The 16,422-nt window shown below is 45.5% G+C and overlaps 1 protein-coding gene and 1 long non-coding RNA gene across 2 annotated transcripts in view; one reads left to right on the forward strand and one right to left on the reverse strand.

Moving 5' to 3' along the window:
- The window catches only part of LOC149372722 (uncharacterized), a 273,432-nt gene that overhangs the window by 201,916 nt on the left and 55,094 nt on the right, over positions 1 to 16,422 (forward strand). The window lies entirely within an intron of this gene.
- On the reverse strand, positions 5,409 to 16,032 carry LOC149372730 (alpha-tocopherol transfer protein-like). Its single transcript, XM_089587086.1, has 6 exons — positions 15,799 to 16,032; positions 12,148 to 12,300; positions 9,788 to 10,039; positions 8,580 to 8,773; positions 7,649 to 7,759; positions 5,409 to 6,045 (listed from the first exon to the last, which is right to left on the reverse strand). Exons 2-6 carry the CDS (start codon positions 12,284 to 12,286, stop codon positions 5,854 to 5,856), a joined length of 888 nt encoding a protein of 295 aa, XP_089443212.1. The 5' UTR covers positions 12,287 to 12,300; positions 15,799 to 16,032; the 3' UTR covers positions 5,409 to 5,853.

Consider the following 16,422-nt stretch of genomic DNA (forward strand, 5'->3'; position numbering starts at 1 on the left):
AGCACTGAATGCTATCTGCATACGGCCACATAGACGCGCACAAAAAAAAAAAAGAAAGGCCTCTCCCCTTGCGGCCTCGGAATCCCTCTCTCCCCTCCGCTTCTCTGCAGCCGCGTCTCACACTGTCGTATCAGCGTTCCCACTCGAATAGCCTAGAACGTTTTCCCCATGCGAGAACTGGCTCCGTCCATAATTGCGACAGCTATTTCGCGCTCACGGAGTAAACATGCGAGCTTATTTTTGCTTTCGAAAATTAGAGAGGGAGGGCAGAATACGGTTCCGCAGAATATGTGAAACTAGAGCAGCAAAACAACGAGCCCAGTAGCGATTTTCAAGGATCCTCATAATATATGCACACACTGACACTAACCGGTTCTTTATTTTTTGTTTTTGTTGTTTTGACTGTCAGCCGGCCGTGCAGCTTATGTCTTTGTCCGTGCGCTCTTCCTTCGAGCGCTTTGTCTGTTTTCCCCAAAGCTCTCTTGCGACAAACTTAGCACGTGTTCAGTGATGTTTGGTTGCTCTTTTACTAGTCTGCCGAACGCTGCAAAATTTTTCTATCGTCACCGTGTTTTAACTAAGCCCACGTTGTCACCGAATACTTTTCAGGGTGGTTGCTGTTCCGCCGGGCGGACGGCACGTAAACTCCTTCACCAAGTCTTCTCGTTCTCCTTCTCGGCGCCGCTTGGCGATGAGCGACAGAAGCGTATTGGGGCAGACGGACTAGAAGCGCTTATTAGTCGGTTGGATGCTCATCTTTTGGATACTTTTTGCGTCCCAGTAAGGCATAGTGGTCCTGCGGCACTCTGGGTTTGTCCCAAGAGCACGCAGGGAATAGTTATCCGCATCGCGCGCGAGCTGGTTGGCTGGCGCTGCCTAGTGCCATTTTTACGGTGACAATGGCTTTTGTCGTGCGTGTCGCTGTATTTGTGTGACAGAGCAGTGACAATCTTTCCCGGAAGGCTGGTCAATGACAGCTGGGAAACTGTAGATTCGCGAAGAAATTGCCAAGAACATAAAGTGTGTTTCAAGACGAACGGAAAATTGGGTGAGTTGGAAAGGATTCATGCTCACGCTACGCAAAAAAAAAAAAAAATCAGAGACAGCAGGCACAGACATATACAGCACAAACACTGATTTTTTCCAAGACCCCGGGGCAGGATAACTTTTTGGAGTGAGCTCGACCAGTATATTTTATAATTTTTGGTCGCACTAGCAAATATTTATTTAGGCGCTGCTTATCAGATGGGAGAGAATATTAAAATAAATTGGGATTCAAGGTAGGTCATCATGAAGGCTTGTTTACATTTCTTCGAAAGGAGAACCCAAGATTGAAACGCTAACGCGTAAGTTTGACTCAGACCCCATTATCATTCACACTCTAGAGGCGCAGTGATATGCAGCATCAGAGACAGAAACAATGTTTGATGCAGAAACCTGTTTAATGAGAAAACACTGTATGGCTGTCTATTGGCACAGGCAATATGCAGAGCAAGCTTGCTGGATACTGATATTTTTTTTCACATAAGTCGTAATTCTCCTTGTACTGTTGCATCCGATGCTTATTATGTTGTAGAAAAATCTTTATTCTTTTTAAGGCAGCGAGGGTCGTTTGTGTACGCAGTGGTCGTGGACAAATCGGAAAGCGGAAAGGAATAGAAATCTTGGCCACAGTGCTCCTCAGACACTCCTGTCATCTGCTAGTAAGTGACACAGCCGCATATTTTTTTTTTTTATAAGTGTGCTTCTCGATTGTGCAGGAAGCACGATTTCTCACAACTGTCTCCTGAAGGGCTGAGAATGTGCAGCAGTCGAGTGGTTGCCACAGAAGCCAATGTATGGCAGAGATACTTTCTTCAGGTGAAAAACTTGCAAAAAAAGTGCAAAAAACTCGCAGAATAGTTATGAGTGTTCTAACGCGAATGGTCGAGGGTTTACATAACCAGAACATCGAGAGGACGTCGTCGGGCAACTCTATCTAGAGTATCCGTTGCTGGGGCAGGACACTTTTTTTCTGTTGATGAATTATCGGCTTTTTTCGATAAAAAGGTAGAAAGGTAGGAGGTAGAAAGTCACCTGGTCGACCTTTTTATGAGCCCTGTCAATCGATTCACCAGAGATAGGCGGAAAAATAGCCATATTGAGAGCTGCGTTCGCAGGGAGAGATGTCATTTCATTTAAAGAAATAAATGATACCGCCGTAAGACAAAAATGCAGGTGTAAGTTGACTTGTAGAAGCCAGCAATTGTCATTCTTATGTTGGGTTTCTGCACTGGGTGGAGCAAGAGGTCGAGCGGCGACACATGGTCTGCATTATGACGACAGCGAGGAAACTGCCACTTAACTATCGAGGTAACCAGGAACTTTTTCGTGGCATTCGTGCATCGTTTCGTTTAAGTGTCCTTAGGCGGAGAGGAGGAGCCTACTTAACTAAGCAAATGCCCTAAGTGGACGTGGCAGTTAACAAGGACAACCGACCTAACTAGCACATCGCGAGGCCGTTCCTTGTTCTTCAGACCGGTGCCAGCACACCTTGTTAAGTTTTTCCCTGTTCGCTCTCTTTTGTCACTCCACCAAGAGCCGAGTCGAGTTTTTCCTTTAGGCGCCAAAAAAGCCACCTTACTAGTAGCACGCCGGTGACGACGCTGTTTACTCTCGAGCACCGCGTGCATTCCAGGAAACCGGTTACGCACAATTACGGCACTAACTACACACGCACAAAAGGACAGCGGCAACAGAACGGCAGCCAACATGCAACTGGGACTGCGCGCACCACTCGATCCGCGCTTGCTTCTTTGCTGTCCGTGTCAGTAACGTCGTCTGGTCCTCGTCACTCGGCGTGCTGACGAGCTTCCGCATTTCACGCCCCTTTTAAAACACGAGCAGTCCGCGTGTCGGCTGTGCCTTGCAGGAAAGGAGCGGCCTTCCAATGCTTTGACTTTTCGTAATTGGCTAACTGCCGTTTGCAGCTCACAGCGGGACCGAAGAATGGGGGGGGGGGGGGGGGGGGGGCTGCGCGGCCAGCCTGTCAAAAGACGGCCAAACTATCAATCCCCGGCGGGATTTTTACGGGCAGGGCACAAAACACAGAGTCTGAGTATAAGTCGTGCTTTTAAGCGAATAAATGAAATTTTATACAAAAAATTTGACCCGTTGTCTATTTATGTGTGACTGTGAGAATTGTGTCAAAGCGCATTGCTCGCAAATTTGGGTGCACAAAGGCAGCTCTCAAACGAGAAGCTATAAATGTACCTAAAATTTCACCTCTTGGGAATTAAGACAAATAGCTTGCCCTGTTGGTACGTTCAAACCTTACAATTCACCATAACACACGAGGTGAGGGCAAAGGAAAAAGTCGCAACTAGAACTGATTACCGAAAAATGGCGTTTATAGTCGGCACTCGTCGTGTCTTCCCTTTTCGACCTTGACTCGTGTGTTACAAGGAACCTCGGGGTGTTCAAAGATTTGCTTTTACCGCCAAAAAACACGGTGTTATGAAGTCACGGCATTTTTGTTTGTTTTTAGTTATGACGTCATTGTGTAGTTCGCCTCACCCTTCGACGACAGTGCTGGCTCCGCACCATAAGCAGCCGTGTTTTGAACGTCTGGGCTTCTATGCTCGCAGTGCTGCCTCGCTACATCTACCATGGTGAAGGCGCAACTCGTTGCTGATAAGATAATCTGTTTTCAAGCTGCGGCGTCACTATCAGTTGGCGTTTACTATCCAGAGGTGGGAGATTTCATCCGAGGCCAATACCAGTACACAGGTGGCTCGTGCACCTCCGCGTTCACGTTTTCCTTAGAGCTTGCTTTTACCGGATCATTTGAAGCTGCACGTCAGTACACTTGCCTCACATAAGCGCTAAACCATATTGGTGTTGCTCGAGAGATCAGCCGCAATGAATATTCCCAATAACAGTTCATGTAGCACGCACATTTCTATCTTCTTGCCTTCATTCGCCTCCACTCATTCGCTACGTGCCTGCCAAAAACGCCTCCGAACAATTCCGCACTCTCCAGAATGAAGCTTTTTTCAGACTGCCAGTGCAGGAAGTTCAGTTTCTACGGCCAGTCACGTGAAAGCCAAAGCTACTCGGTGGATGACAGCGGCATAAAATTCTTTACCTGGAAAGATCGACTTCGTCCTCGGGCGTAATAAAGCAGTTCACGATGGTGGAGTTGCAACAGGAAGTTTGTCAGTCGGAGGCCAGGCGTAGTTGAAGTGAAAGGAGAGCACAAAACACAGTGGCCAGGGCTGCTAATAAAAAAAGGATCCAGCAACCCCTATGTATAGAGGTAAATTTTTAATTTACTCAATTACTTACCAGAAATTTCTTCCCGTGAATTCGTCCCCACAACACTTCTCACCCACTCGAAAATCTTTTTTTTCTGTTTTTTAAGAACTAATTTACTGCTTTATTTTTTCTATTTGTGCCGTAACAGACAGGGGTTGCAGTATAAGAGTGCGGCTGCTATATTTTTTTCAAAAACATCATGAGGTACATAGGCCCCTGAATTCTTTCAATATTTAGCGTTTGCCAACTGATCCCAACTTCGACAACTCTATCTGGACCACGGCAGCAGTATTTTTATTGAGGCGAAACACAGAAAAGCCCGTGTTCTGTGGGATGTCAGTGCTTGGTAAAGAACTTCAGGTGGTCTAAATCAATCCGGAGCCCTTCACTACGGCGGCCCTCATAGTCTGAGTCGCCTAGGAACGTTAAAACCTTACAATCCACAATCTTTTAGCATTGTCTGAATGCGTGTGTTTGTGTCACAACACTTGTAATCTCAAAACAATGTTGCGAATCGCGCAGAACGCGTTTTGCAACTGCTAATCAAACTTACTGGAGCTGTTGCCATATATCCTTCATCACCTGACTGCAAGGCTGTAATTCACGTGCTTGCAATTTAGATTCACATTTAGGCAAGCTTATTTTTTTTCAGTGATCGATAATGAATGACAGGCCAACAGGACCACACTGCTGCATACCGGGCATTCCAAATTATCTGGCTATAAACACGGTTACAAACTCCCACGTATTGCAGAAAAGCATTCCATCTGCAGATTCATGGTGTAGGCACTTGAATTACTCAGCTTTCTGTAGTGATCATGACTTCAGCGTGCACTAGAGCTCCGCAAAAGAACCAGAAAAAAATTGGGGTGATGGGCAGATATCAGTGTGGAGATTTAATATCACAACATGAACACGTCAAGGCCTGCAGAGAGTTCGTCCGGCCAGATTTACACAGTGCACTTTTAGTTGCTTTGTCGGCCTTGTCATTTTGGCTGTAGAACTACACAAGAAAATCACATAGCTGAGGCAAATCACAGTGCCGTGCACCAGTCTCGGATGTCAATCTTTATCTTACACAAACTATGTCTGGGGGGGGGGGGGGGGGGGGGGCTAGCACACAGGCTTTCTCAAAAAGTGAAGCACAGCAACGAGCACATTGTCCTTTTAGTCTCACCGACGAGACACTAGGCCTACATGACGCTGGTTCGCAGTTCGTTGGAAAGTCCCATGTAGTTCAGCTCATGACAAACAACTGTGTTGCGAACACACTCGCACCTAAGCATTCCACTTGTAGATTCCTCGTGTACACACTTGAATGCATCCACTTCCTGCACGGGCCATAACTTCAGCCTGCACTAGAGTATGTGACACTCTGAGACCACTGGCCCGACGGTGTACATTTTGTGGACGCACACTGCACCTGAGCAGCGAGCTCAAGAGCGCGCAACCAAGTTTCGATGCAGACCAGATCCAAGTATGAGGCAGCACAGCCCTTCACCAAAGCATGTGAACTACACGCGGCACTTCCCGTTGGAAGGGCATGTCGCATGGTGTTCAGGTGGCGTTCATCGTTGTCTTCTGATAGCCGTACGAGTTGAATTCCTCGAAGAATTTCTGCGCGGTCTTCAACTGTCTCTCGTACTCGTCGTAATCGTAGCTTTCATGCGTGCCTCCGTACTGCTCTGGAATCAGGTCGTCGGGAACCAGGCCACGCAGCTTATCTACATCGTAGCCCAAAAGGCGAATCTGAAATAGTCGCGCAAATTCAGTGAGTTGTCACTTTATCTCACCGTCAGGTATCCGCGCATTTACTGAATCACCCGCAGAATTTAGTGAACAGTCGAATAAGTTTTTCCTACCTCACAGATCCCTTGTTTTAATTTAAAAAATCGCTAAACTCAGTGATAGCTAACTTAATGCTCGCAAGGGCTAAAGCATATTTTGTTTAGGCCGCGAAGGCAAGACAGTGCGCAGAGTGCATGATCATATGCGGTGCCTGCAGCTAGACAGTTGTGTGCACAGGTTGCTTCATAAGAAGCAAAGCCGCATAGACGCGAACAGCGCAGTACACCGTGAATACATGCCTGTCGGATTCTGATAGCCGTTCTCTTTCTTCTTTTTCAAGAAATACACCGATCGCTTCTCCCAGACATGTGCCAGTAGTTCAGTAGACATATAGGAGAGCAATCATGCAGAAATCTTTTCCGCTTTGTTTTCATCTGTTTGTAACCATGCATGCAATTTTTTTTAGTTCATCTTTTCTCTGATATGTTTGGGCAATATATTAACGCGATATAATAAAGGGCCCCATTCAGAGCTGAGCTCGATATCGTAGTTGACGTTGGCGTGTCGAGAAAATCCGGATTTGTCGACAGGTTCATGACGTCACGCGTAGAGCTCCGGAATTCAAAAGCGATCAAAACCTCATGTAAATGCATTAACAGGTCGGAATACAAGTCAGTCGTCATTATGACATGTATGTGCGTGAAGTAAATAAATTGAGCTGAAAACAAAATTTATGTAATGAAATGTGGATAGAACATGCGGCCCTTTGATCGCGAGTTAGACAAGCTACACCACAGACCATCCAGGCACATTCGTTCAGCGTGGTTAAAGGGAGACCTTGTGTATCTTGTCTTTCAGTGTCCATATCTGTAAACTAACATCCAAGGAGGACCCCGGGCCCCGGAGGGGACCAATCATTGCTAGTGCATCATACTCTTAAGGCGGAGCTCATGTGTCCCCAAATTTTAACCCATTGTAACCCATTGTTGGCAGGTATATATATATATATATATATATATATATATATATATATATATAAGGTGGTGTTTCTCCAATAAAGTCCTTGTTGTGAGTCAGCGCCTGTTTGTACGTCTCTTCCTGTTGTCCGGGTCTTTTTTGCGCTGTTTTAGAATGATCTTCTATGGTAAACCTGTGTTCTTCTCATTGTATTTTCCACCTGATCGTGCAATTTAAGAAGGACGGAAGTGAAACTCAAAATAGGGAATAATGATTTAGTACACTTTTTAAGGCACCTCATACAATTTAGGCGGCGCGCAATCTATCACAATCGGCATCATGCGCCACACAATGGCTTTGTCGCCGTCGTATCAAAAATTATCGGACGTGTTCACGAAGCTTCACGCTGGGGGCGAAAGAACTAGCGTGTTGTGTCGGGTAGTGAGCTTATTTAGTGAGACTGTAAATATGTAAATTCCATGGCATCACGTTGTTTATATTCCTGCACTCGAAGACTGTTTTTCGTATATACCAAATTTGATTGTTGAGCACTTGTGCTAAGTAACATGTCCACAGTTCTACTAATGAAGAAGTGAAATTGTCTCACCCTTTTCACCAGTTTACTCTTCATGAAGGGTTTGGCAATAGTGAAGAGAATGCTGAATATTGCAGGGTGGTTGATAACATACACTCCTTTGATACGCATGGGAGCGGAGTCCTTAAATAAAATAGAATATATAAGAAGGTGTTGGCCATCATCAGCACGTCTTGTCATTAATTAATTCTGAAAAAAGAATTGCCGGCATCAAGTTTTGGCCTAAGTCCTGGCTATCGTCTTCGCTGCGATAAGAGGAGGGACTGTGGAGCGTTCGAAGTGAGTAGTTTGGTGCGCTCTTCGAGGAACATTCACTCTGTACGGCGCGCAGATTTCAGTGTTATGAACATTGTTTAAATGTACGCGGTCACCTGCCCCCAGGTGACCACGTACAGCCCAACCAAGGCTTATTCATACATTTGTAAAAGACAATTTTATAAATTGCAAAAGAATCGCGGCTTTCAAACCGCATACTGGCCGCAATATACGTCTAATTAATGACGACCTCTATGTTGTTACTGTTACTTTTTTAGCTGGAGCCGTGTTTCAGTATTTCGGGACAATATATCTTCTGTCCATTTTTTTTCTTCTCATCTTCTTGGCGGATTGCTGATAATTGTGCCCCTCTGTGTCTTTTAGTGAGTGGTTCATTTGTGTACTAAAACATTTCTGGTGTTAACATGTTAACATGTTGGCAGCATAGTAGCCAGTCTACTGCAGTGCAGGCTAGTAGTTCATGACAGCACGCCGTATCGCTCCACTTGGTTGGTTGTCATTATATATGGACGGATAACACCGCAGTGCTGACAACTATCTTACACATAAAATGTAAGAAACTGCGAATGTAACGCAGATCAGAGGCGCACGTATCGTTGGTCTGGAGCGACGTGTGTTGTCAAGGAGACATTTCACATCGCCGTACAATGTGTCCTTTTATGCTGACCTGCACAAGTGCTATGTATGTTCTGATAACGGAAGGAGTGTAATGGAGCAGATGATGGGGTCCGAGGCCGGCCATATCTATTACGGCTACAAGTCCCCTGATCTGAGCCTCTTCATTTTGAACGAATTGCAGGATGCCCACTAAGCCGACCCTGAAGAAGTCAGTGAGTGGGCATATATCAGTGTTCCACGCTCCTGGAAAGAGAATGTGTAGATTATAAAAAAAACAGCGCACGGAAGAGTGAAAGCTGTTATAGCCTTCATTTAGCTATGTAGCTCTGTATTCTGCCGTGAAACCACTCTCAGGTTGCTCATTCCTCCGTTCCCGTCGTAACCTCCTCCTCCCAAGGTAACCTCCAGGTTCTTCCCGTGGCAGCCACCTTCTAGATGCACGTTCTCAGATCCGGCCAAAACCTGCCAAGCCACTAGGCCACCCATCACTTTTCACCCTTTCTCTCTATTCCCTCTATAACTGCCATCTCCCACCTCTCCACTTTACCATTTGCCACCGTTGGGTTGGCAGGCGATCAGTTCAATTCAATTTGCAGGTATCCTTCAGTCGAATTAAATTCAGCTAAATAATTTATATTAATTCACTAAATGCTTAAGGTAATACGGCTGCAAAACTTACAATGGCTAAGCAACTGCTTAAGAACAATTTAGTGAAGAGCTGGCCGCGCGGCGGTATTTCCTGCGCCGTTTCTGCTGGTGAGGATGACCTTCCTATAGCAAACGATCTAACTGTACGTTTTGTACAGTTGGACCCAATCGCACTGTAAGTGGTGACCTTTGTGTCATCAGGCACAATTTATATGCATTCTTTGAAACTTTGAAACTTAGATTCTTGGAAACTTGGAGGCGAATATCTTTTAACCCGGGTGTTCTTCAAGAACTGTGCACTACAAATGGAATAGTCTGGGTATTCAATCACCTCCAATTTTACCTTATAATTATGCCCGCTAATTGGAGTGACCGAAAGTTTGTTCAATTTTTTAGGTAATTAGGAGACTACCGACCTCTGTCTTCCCACTCCGTGTCAGCCTAGGGGCATGACATGAGTAACAATGGCTGTCGTGGATGTCTTATTGTTTGCTTTTTGAAAATTTCTGAGAAACTGGTTTCGAACGACGGTATTTATACCTCTGTTGAGGCAACGCGATTGACTTAACTTAGAGACCACGATCTCGATGGAAGTACTGATTGTCTTACCTAATCTTACCAGTACTGCATATCTGCCTTCAGGGTCTCTTCCACGAGATAGTGTTGTCAGGCGATTCTTGCGGCAAGCGGTGTCGAAAGGGATATGGTACGGATCCAGAGCATCGAACATTTCTGGATTGTTCCTTTTTGCGTCAAAGAGGCGCTTGATGTTCTTGAAAGCCTGCAGGGCGTCGTACTTGCGAGCTCGTAGAAACATGATCAGAAAGGCTTCTTCCGTTGAGCAATGCAGCAAAGGTTCACCTGCTCAAGGCAAAAGTGTGAGAAACGCAATGGTTTAATTATCGTCTCAATGAAAAGCTGTTTTTCTTAAACTAGGTGAAACCTGAGAAAGAACACAAGGTTTGTACGAACAGTATCAAGCCTTTTGAATGTTACCAAAGCCAGCCATTCCGGCTCACACCTACTCCGGCAGTCAACTATGTGGGACTTTACTGTCCACGAGACATACCTTTCGTTTTCCGCTGCTCGATCGATTGTGAAACCTCACTGAATGGGATGGTACACAGTGTCACTGTCATACTCAAAATTGCTATGGGTAATGATTAACATATTCATGCTAAGATCTGCACCTGGTTTAGACTTTTATCCAAGTAACATTACACAGTATTCACCAAGGTTTCCTGAACACTTCCATACGAGAGGTAGAAAAAGGAAAAGCAGCTGCAGTGATCCTTCTCGGAACATGATAATACTTGTCAGCTAAAAAACGGATATCGCGGTTGAGCATTGCTAAGCACGAAATATTGTGCGAAAGCATAGTTTTTGCAGGTAGACATCACTGCCACGTACCTGAAAGCGTGATTGAAGTGCCCACTGAACAAGCGTGCTTTGTTATGCACGTCTTCAACATTTTCGTCATCAACGCCAACTCACACAATGTAGGCCGGCGGCCTATGCTCCAGTGTCACGTTATTGCAGCAGTGTTGTCAACGCCAATGCGTATTGCTCTAGTGCTGTGTTTCTGCCACAATGTTGTCCATGCCAACACATACAGCACACATCTCTCTGTCATTGCCACCACATAGCTCAAAAAGAGAATGTTAGTTCGATAGTGGGATTAGTTGATGAAGACGATGATGGGCAGGGCACAGCGTGAGAGTGGGTTGCATTTTACCACGAGGCGTGTTCGGCTGCGGCGATAGCCTAGTGCTCTCGGGCAGTGGCCAGCGAAGCTGATGTGTTCCCGTCGCCTCCAGTTTGGAGCCCAGCCGCGGATATTTATTGCATTTATTTTTATTTATTTACTTCAGTTGGCATAACCCCACAAACACTGCAAGATCTTGCTCTGGGTTTACCCATGGGAAGAGTGCTCTCGCACTAATTGTGCCGCTGACACTACCGAAACCTCCCTCCCGTTTTCTGTTTTTTCGGGCAGCAGTAGCATAGCCAGAGTCCACCAAGGTTGGCCTTTTAGTGTCATTGCTACAGCCAGCCATACGGAAGGAGGATATAAAGAGAAAGGCGCAATCCAAATGAGCGCCAGGAATCAGGTGATAGCAAAACACAAGAGGAAGTAAGGTAAAGATCCGGCGGACAACGCAGATTAGCACTGCACGCGAGGGGAGTGAAAATGATAGCCCCGCTAATGTCCTTGCGTCTGTGGAAAGGTTACGCCCTTGAAACTGAGAAATTAAAGCTCCTCTCCCCTAATGGAAAAAGGGGTCCGAATTGAGAGGACCGGTGAGGGTACAATGAGGGACATTCCCGAAATCCGCTTCACAAGGGCAATAAGGATCGAGCCGCCGGTCGAAACGATACAAGTATTAGAGGAACCATTCATGAGTTGTTATCAAAGCAGCAGGGGTCCGAGGAGGAGGAAAGAGGGCAGGCAGAGTTGAGATAAAAAGGACCCACAGCACGACTGAAGTGTCGAAGTTTACGACAGGTCAAGGCACAGCCTAACGATGTCTGACCGTCGTTCGCATGCTGGGGTTTACAGAAAGAAGCGGAAGCCAGGACTGTCGAAACTAGCCACGTGAAGATGAGAAGGACGCAGACATGTCCACAACCCCATTTCTCCACTCCCTAATGTGCGCTCGGACATGGTAAGGACGACCTTGAGGAGTTGCGAAGAAGGCGTGCAAGGAATATTTGATATCCAGTATGCAGAGGTCGAGCGTTAGGAGCCTGGAATGGGACTCAAGTTACGGGAAGCTGTCAATGTAGATATGAAATATATGCAGATATGATAAGATATGGTAGGATGTTATATGGCATGATATGTAGATATATGTCACAGTAGATATGAAAGATATAGTACTGACTAAACTTCGTACAAAATTAAGTCATCCCAATCAAACTTCCAATTCCTATCGTTTGGCATGTAATTAACGGTTCGTGACGCTTACCTGCAATCAGTTCACGTAGCTCCTGAAGGGCCTGCCGTTTTACGTCCTCCGTTTCTCCAAGCTCTCGTTGTGCTATTTCTCGCAGGTGGTCTTTCAAACCATTGCCAGCAGGTGTCATGTCATTGCTCAGGTTATTCATTGTACGAGCACTGTCTGTTGGGAGAAGTAGTTACAGTTTCTCAATGCGCACTGCGCCAAACCAAAGGCTTTCTCAAGAACCGCCACGAAAAGAAAGGTCTCGAAATTGCATAAATTTCACTCTGACATATTTAAAGCTGTATGAATCGCATACAACTGGAAAACTTATTGTACAGGATGTTTCACATTTAGGTGGAAACTGGGAGCACGTGATCGCCGCTTCTCGAGAACCGCTGCCGCCGTGGGCTGCACCAGGCGCATGCGCGGCAAGAGAAGCCGTCCGTGCTTAATGCGCGTGCGACATGCCGCCGATTCTCTGCGGGTGTTAGCGAAGTGCTGCGGTCTCGCTACTAGTTTCCCTCTAAGTGGGAAACAGCTTTTATTGCGAAAGCAATACTACTTGCACTTTCACGCCGTTGCCGTGCCGCAGCCGGTGACCACCATCGTGCCGCGGCCGGTGACCACCATTGACCTTCATTTCACGTTGATTGCATTCGATTGGATTAGATTAGATTGGATTGGATTGCATTGGATTGGATTGGATTGGAGTGGAGTGGACTGAATTGAATTGGATTGGATTGCATTGGCTTGGATTGGGTTTCATTGGATTGGATTGGATTTCATTATATTGGATTATATTAGATTAGATTACATTAGATTAGATTACATTAGATTAGATTACATTAGATTACGTTATATTAGATTACATTAGATTAGAGTGGAGTGGACTGGATTGGAATGGATTGGAATAGATCGAATTGAATTGCATGGGATTGGATTGGACTGGATTGGATTATATAACCGATGCCTCACCACAAGTCTAACCACAAGCACCACCACCAGCTACACTCCCAGCTGTACCATGGTGTACGTACGGTTATTGCTTTCGCAATTACCGGGCTTAACCAAGCTAAGCCACAGCGAATTTTTTTACTTACCTGCAAGCAGTGCGCTCTTTTACAATTAGCGGCTGCAACAAAACCGCGTGCTACCTCCTATTTAGTAATTTCATCCCAAATATATATTTAATCTGCAGTAGGCATTGAAGTGACGTCAGGGCCATGGGCTTCAACACTCTAGCGTTAAGGGTACCGTTTAACAGAAAATCCGGCGAGGTCGTCAGTATTGTGAGCAAAAATTCCCCGAAGCATCCTACGTGGGCCACCTAGGTCACGTGAACCTGTGACGCCATCGCAACCTGCCCACCGGATTGGGAGCAAACTGAGAAAACTAATCTTCGAGATAACGAGTCTACTTCAACTGCGATAACCTCGAACATAGTAGAAACAGTTGCGCGGCTGCAGTCATTCGAGAAAAGTCTGATCGCCTCTGGCGTGGCCGTGACATCAGAGGGGCCCGGCCCGCCCCAAATTGAACTCCCCCCCCCCCCCCCCCCATTTCCCTTAGCAGTGCTGTTTTTTAGTTTTCCTCTCCGCCCTCCCTCCGATAAAAAAAATTACATGCTCCATGAAAAGAATCTTGCTGCACTCTAAGCAGGAGCAAAAGCTGAGTAAGCTGTCTTCTAGCGCACTCACTTTGCTTTAGAAAACAGTCCCTTTATGCCACCATATAGGCGTTTTCGGGCTTGGAGTGTACTGTGTGTGTGTGTGGAGTGTACGTGTCGTGTACTACCTATAAACACTGGACTTATCATCTATCATTCGCTTTTTCTTTCTGATACACAGAACTGTCTTTTGTTGTGGGGTCCTACGACGACGGCAACAAATATGTCCAAAGTAATAAAACTCCAAAACAGGCTAATTAAATTCATCTCTAATAATTCTTTAACCCACAACCCTAGCTTTTTGTTGAAAAGGTTGGATTTAATACCGTAATCAGAGGGTGTACAAATATCTCCTATGCAAAACTTCCAGAAGCCAACAAAAACAAGAAATAAACTTGCTAACATGCACAGCATGTTTAAGGTCTAAGAGTCATTATTATTCCAGGTGGCATCCCGAATTCTGCTTTCTGCCTCGTTCACGTACCAATTACGGCGTTCAGTTGTTGTGTACAGTCATTCCGAATATACTGAATTCTTTCAGAAATGCGCGAATCGACATAGAGGACTTGTCATGGAGTGTGCTGAACCGGTTATTTTCGTCATGTTTTTCTCCACATCTGTAAAATTATGGACATGGTCTAATGTGACTGATGTGGTATTACAACATTCCTTTTTTTTTTCTCGCAATTCATTGTGTACATTTGCTATTATCTGTGTTATTAATTCAATGTAACTCTTTGCTGTGTTGATTGCAGTTCAATAATATGTATATTGTTTGTTTTTAGTCTACATCATATGCATCTGTAGCTGATGCTCTGCTCTTGTATAGGAGATGGGAGCCGAGTCAAGCTGCATAATAGCAGCTTTTTCTCCCATCTACTCAAGTATGTGTAATACAAAAAATAAATCAAATCAAATTTCGCTATTGCACGATTCAGCTGTGAGAGACAGGACACTACGCCCTGTCTGTGGCGTGCTGTATCTCTTCGCTAAGCAACTGTCCAGCTACAGCAAAAGCGGTAGCTCTAGAACAATTAAGACCGCCATTCTGAAGTGCAGCAGTACCATTTGCTAGTATTGAAACCTTGACGCTTCGTTAATAGATTCATCAGGATCATTAAATTTACGGAGACTACTAATGAAGCAGGGGTATTTTGACGAGCCTTCACGGCTCGCGTTTTCTATTACAACCTCTTTAAAGCACGTTTCCCTCATTTCTGTCCCAGAACATCTTTGCCACGTAATCTTTAGCGCTATAACTGCGCAATAACAGGTGCCACAAAGTGCCAGAATTGTCGCAGCGTCAATCCTAAACTACGAGGAATATTTCGACGTTATGTTACCGATGTCCATGCTGTAAATGACGCGGGAAAATGACGCCGGACTGCTGGTGCTCGCAGTGGATAAACCAATTAATAGCACATTTATGACCACGCTGTTTAGCCATCGAAAATGGCTTCTAGTTTGACAAAACTACGCTATTCTCGAGAGTTTGCGACGTCCCCACCCGTTAAACTGATGTGGTTGTCGGGTACTGCTGCGTCCTGCGTGGGGAAATTTAACGCATCTTCTAAGGTCGGCCTTTGCTGCAGTGCTAGCGACATCCTATCTTTCTTATTTTTATTGGAGCGTAGATGACAGTGTTGTTTCGTCCAGTAAATGGTTTGATTCCACCTCGACGATTTAACAGTAATATCAGCAACTCCGGAATGAGGTAAACGAAATGAGTACAGCAAGAACTACACTGAAGTAGAAATAACTAGCGCATCGGCGCGAAATGTTATGAAGAAAGGCGCACGAGATAGGCTCCCGTCAGAAATTTTTCTATGGCGAGCATTTCTGACGCCACAGTCCTAAATTGCGGAGCAGGGAATAGAATTCATAATTTTACGGGGATGTTGTGCGCGAGAACACCTCCTTCAAACATTTCGAGGCAACTCAGAAACATAAAGTATTTCCCCGCCAGTCGTTCGCTAGCTCTTCAACGAGAAAAATGAACATGACCATACCGTTGATCTGGTTATCCGCTTCTTTCGTTGGCGTCGCAACTTGACAGTTCAGTCCTCGTGTAACTTGAAGATCATTCCGTTTTCTTAATAGCGGTAACGATGTGTCCTTAAATTCGATACGCTACAACCAGTTCGTGCTGCTTAACCACGTGTTCTAACGTACGCCCCCCTTTTATTCCCTCCCACTGTACGGTCCGCTGTTGAATGCCTTCACCTCAAGCTGCTCTATGAACCGAGTACTGAATGCTATCTGCATACGGCCACATCGACATACACTTAAAAAAAGAAACGCCTCTCCCCCTGTGGCCTTCGAATCGCTCTCTCCCCTCCGCTTCTCTGCAGCTGCGTCTCACACTGACGTATCAGCGTTCCCACTCGAATATCCAAGTAACGTTTTCGCCATGCAAGAACTGGTTCCGTCCATACTTGCGACAGCTATTTCGCGCTCACGGAGTAAACATGCGAGCTTATTTTTGCTTTCACAAATTAGAGAGGGAGGGCAGAATACCGTTCCGCAGAACCTGTGAAACTAGAGGAGCAGAACAGCGAGCCCAGTAGCGATTTTCAAGGATTCTCATAATATATGCACACACTGACACCAACCGGTTCTTTATTTTTTTGTTG

This window comes from Amblyomma mixtum, chromosome 1 (genome assembly GCF_055824585.1).
Source record: "Amblyomma mixtum isolate Tamu chromosome 1, ASM5582458v1, whole genome shotgun sequence".
NCBI classification, from domain to species: Eukaryota; Metazoa; Arthropoda; class Arachnida; order Ixodida; family Ixodidae; genus Amblyomma; species Amblyomma mixtum.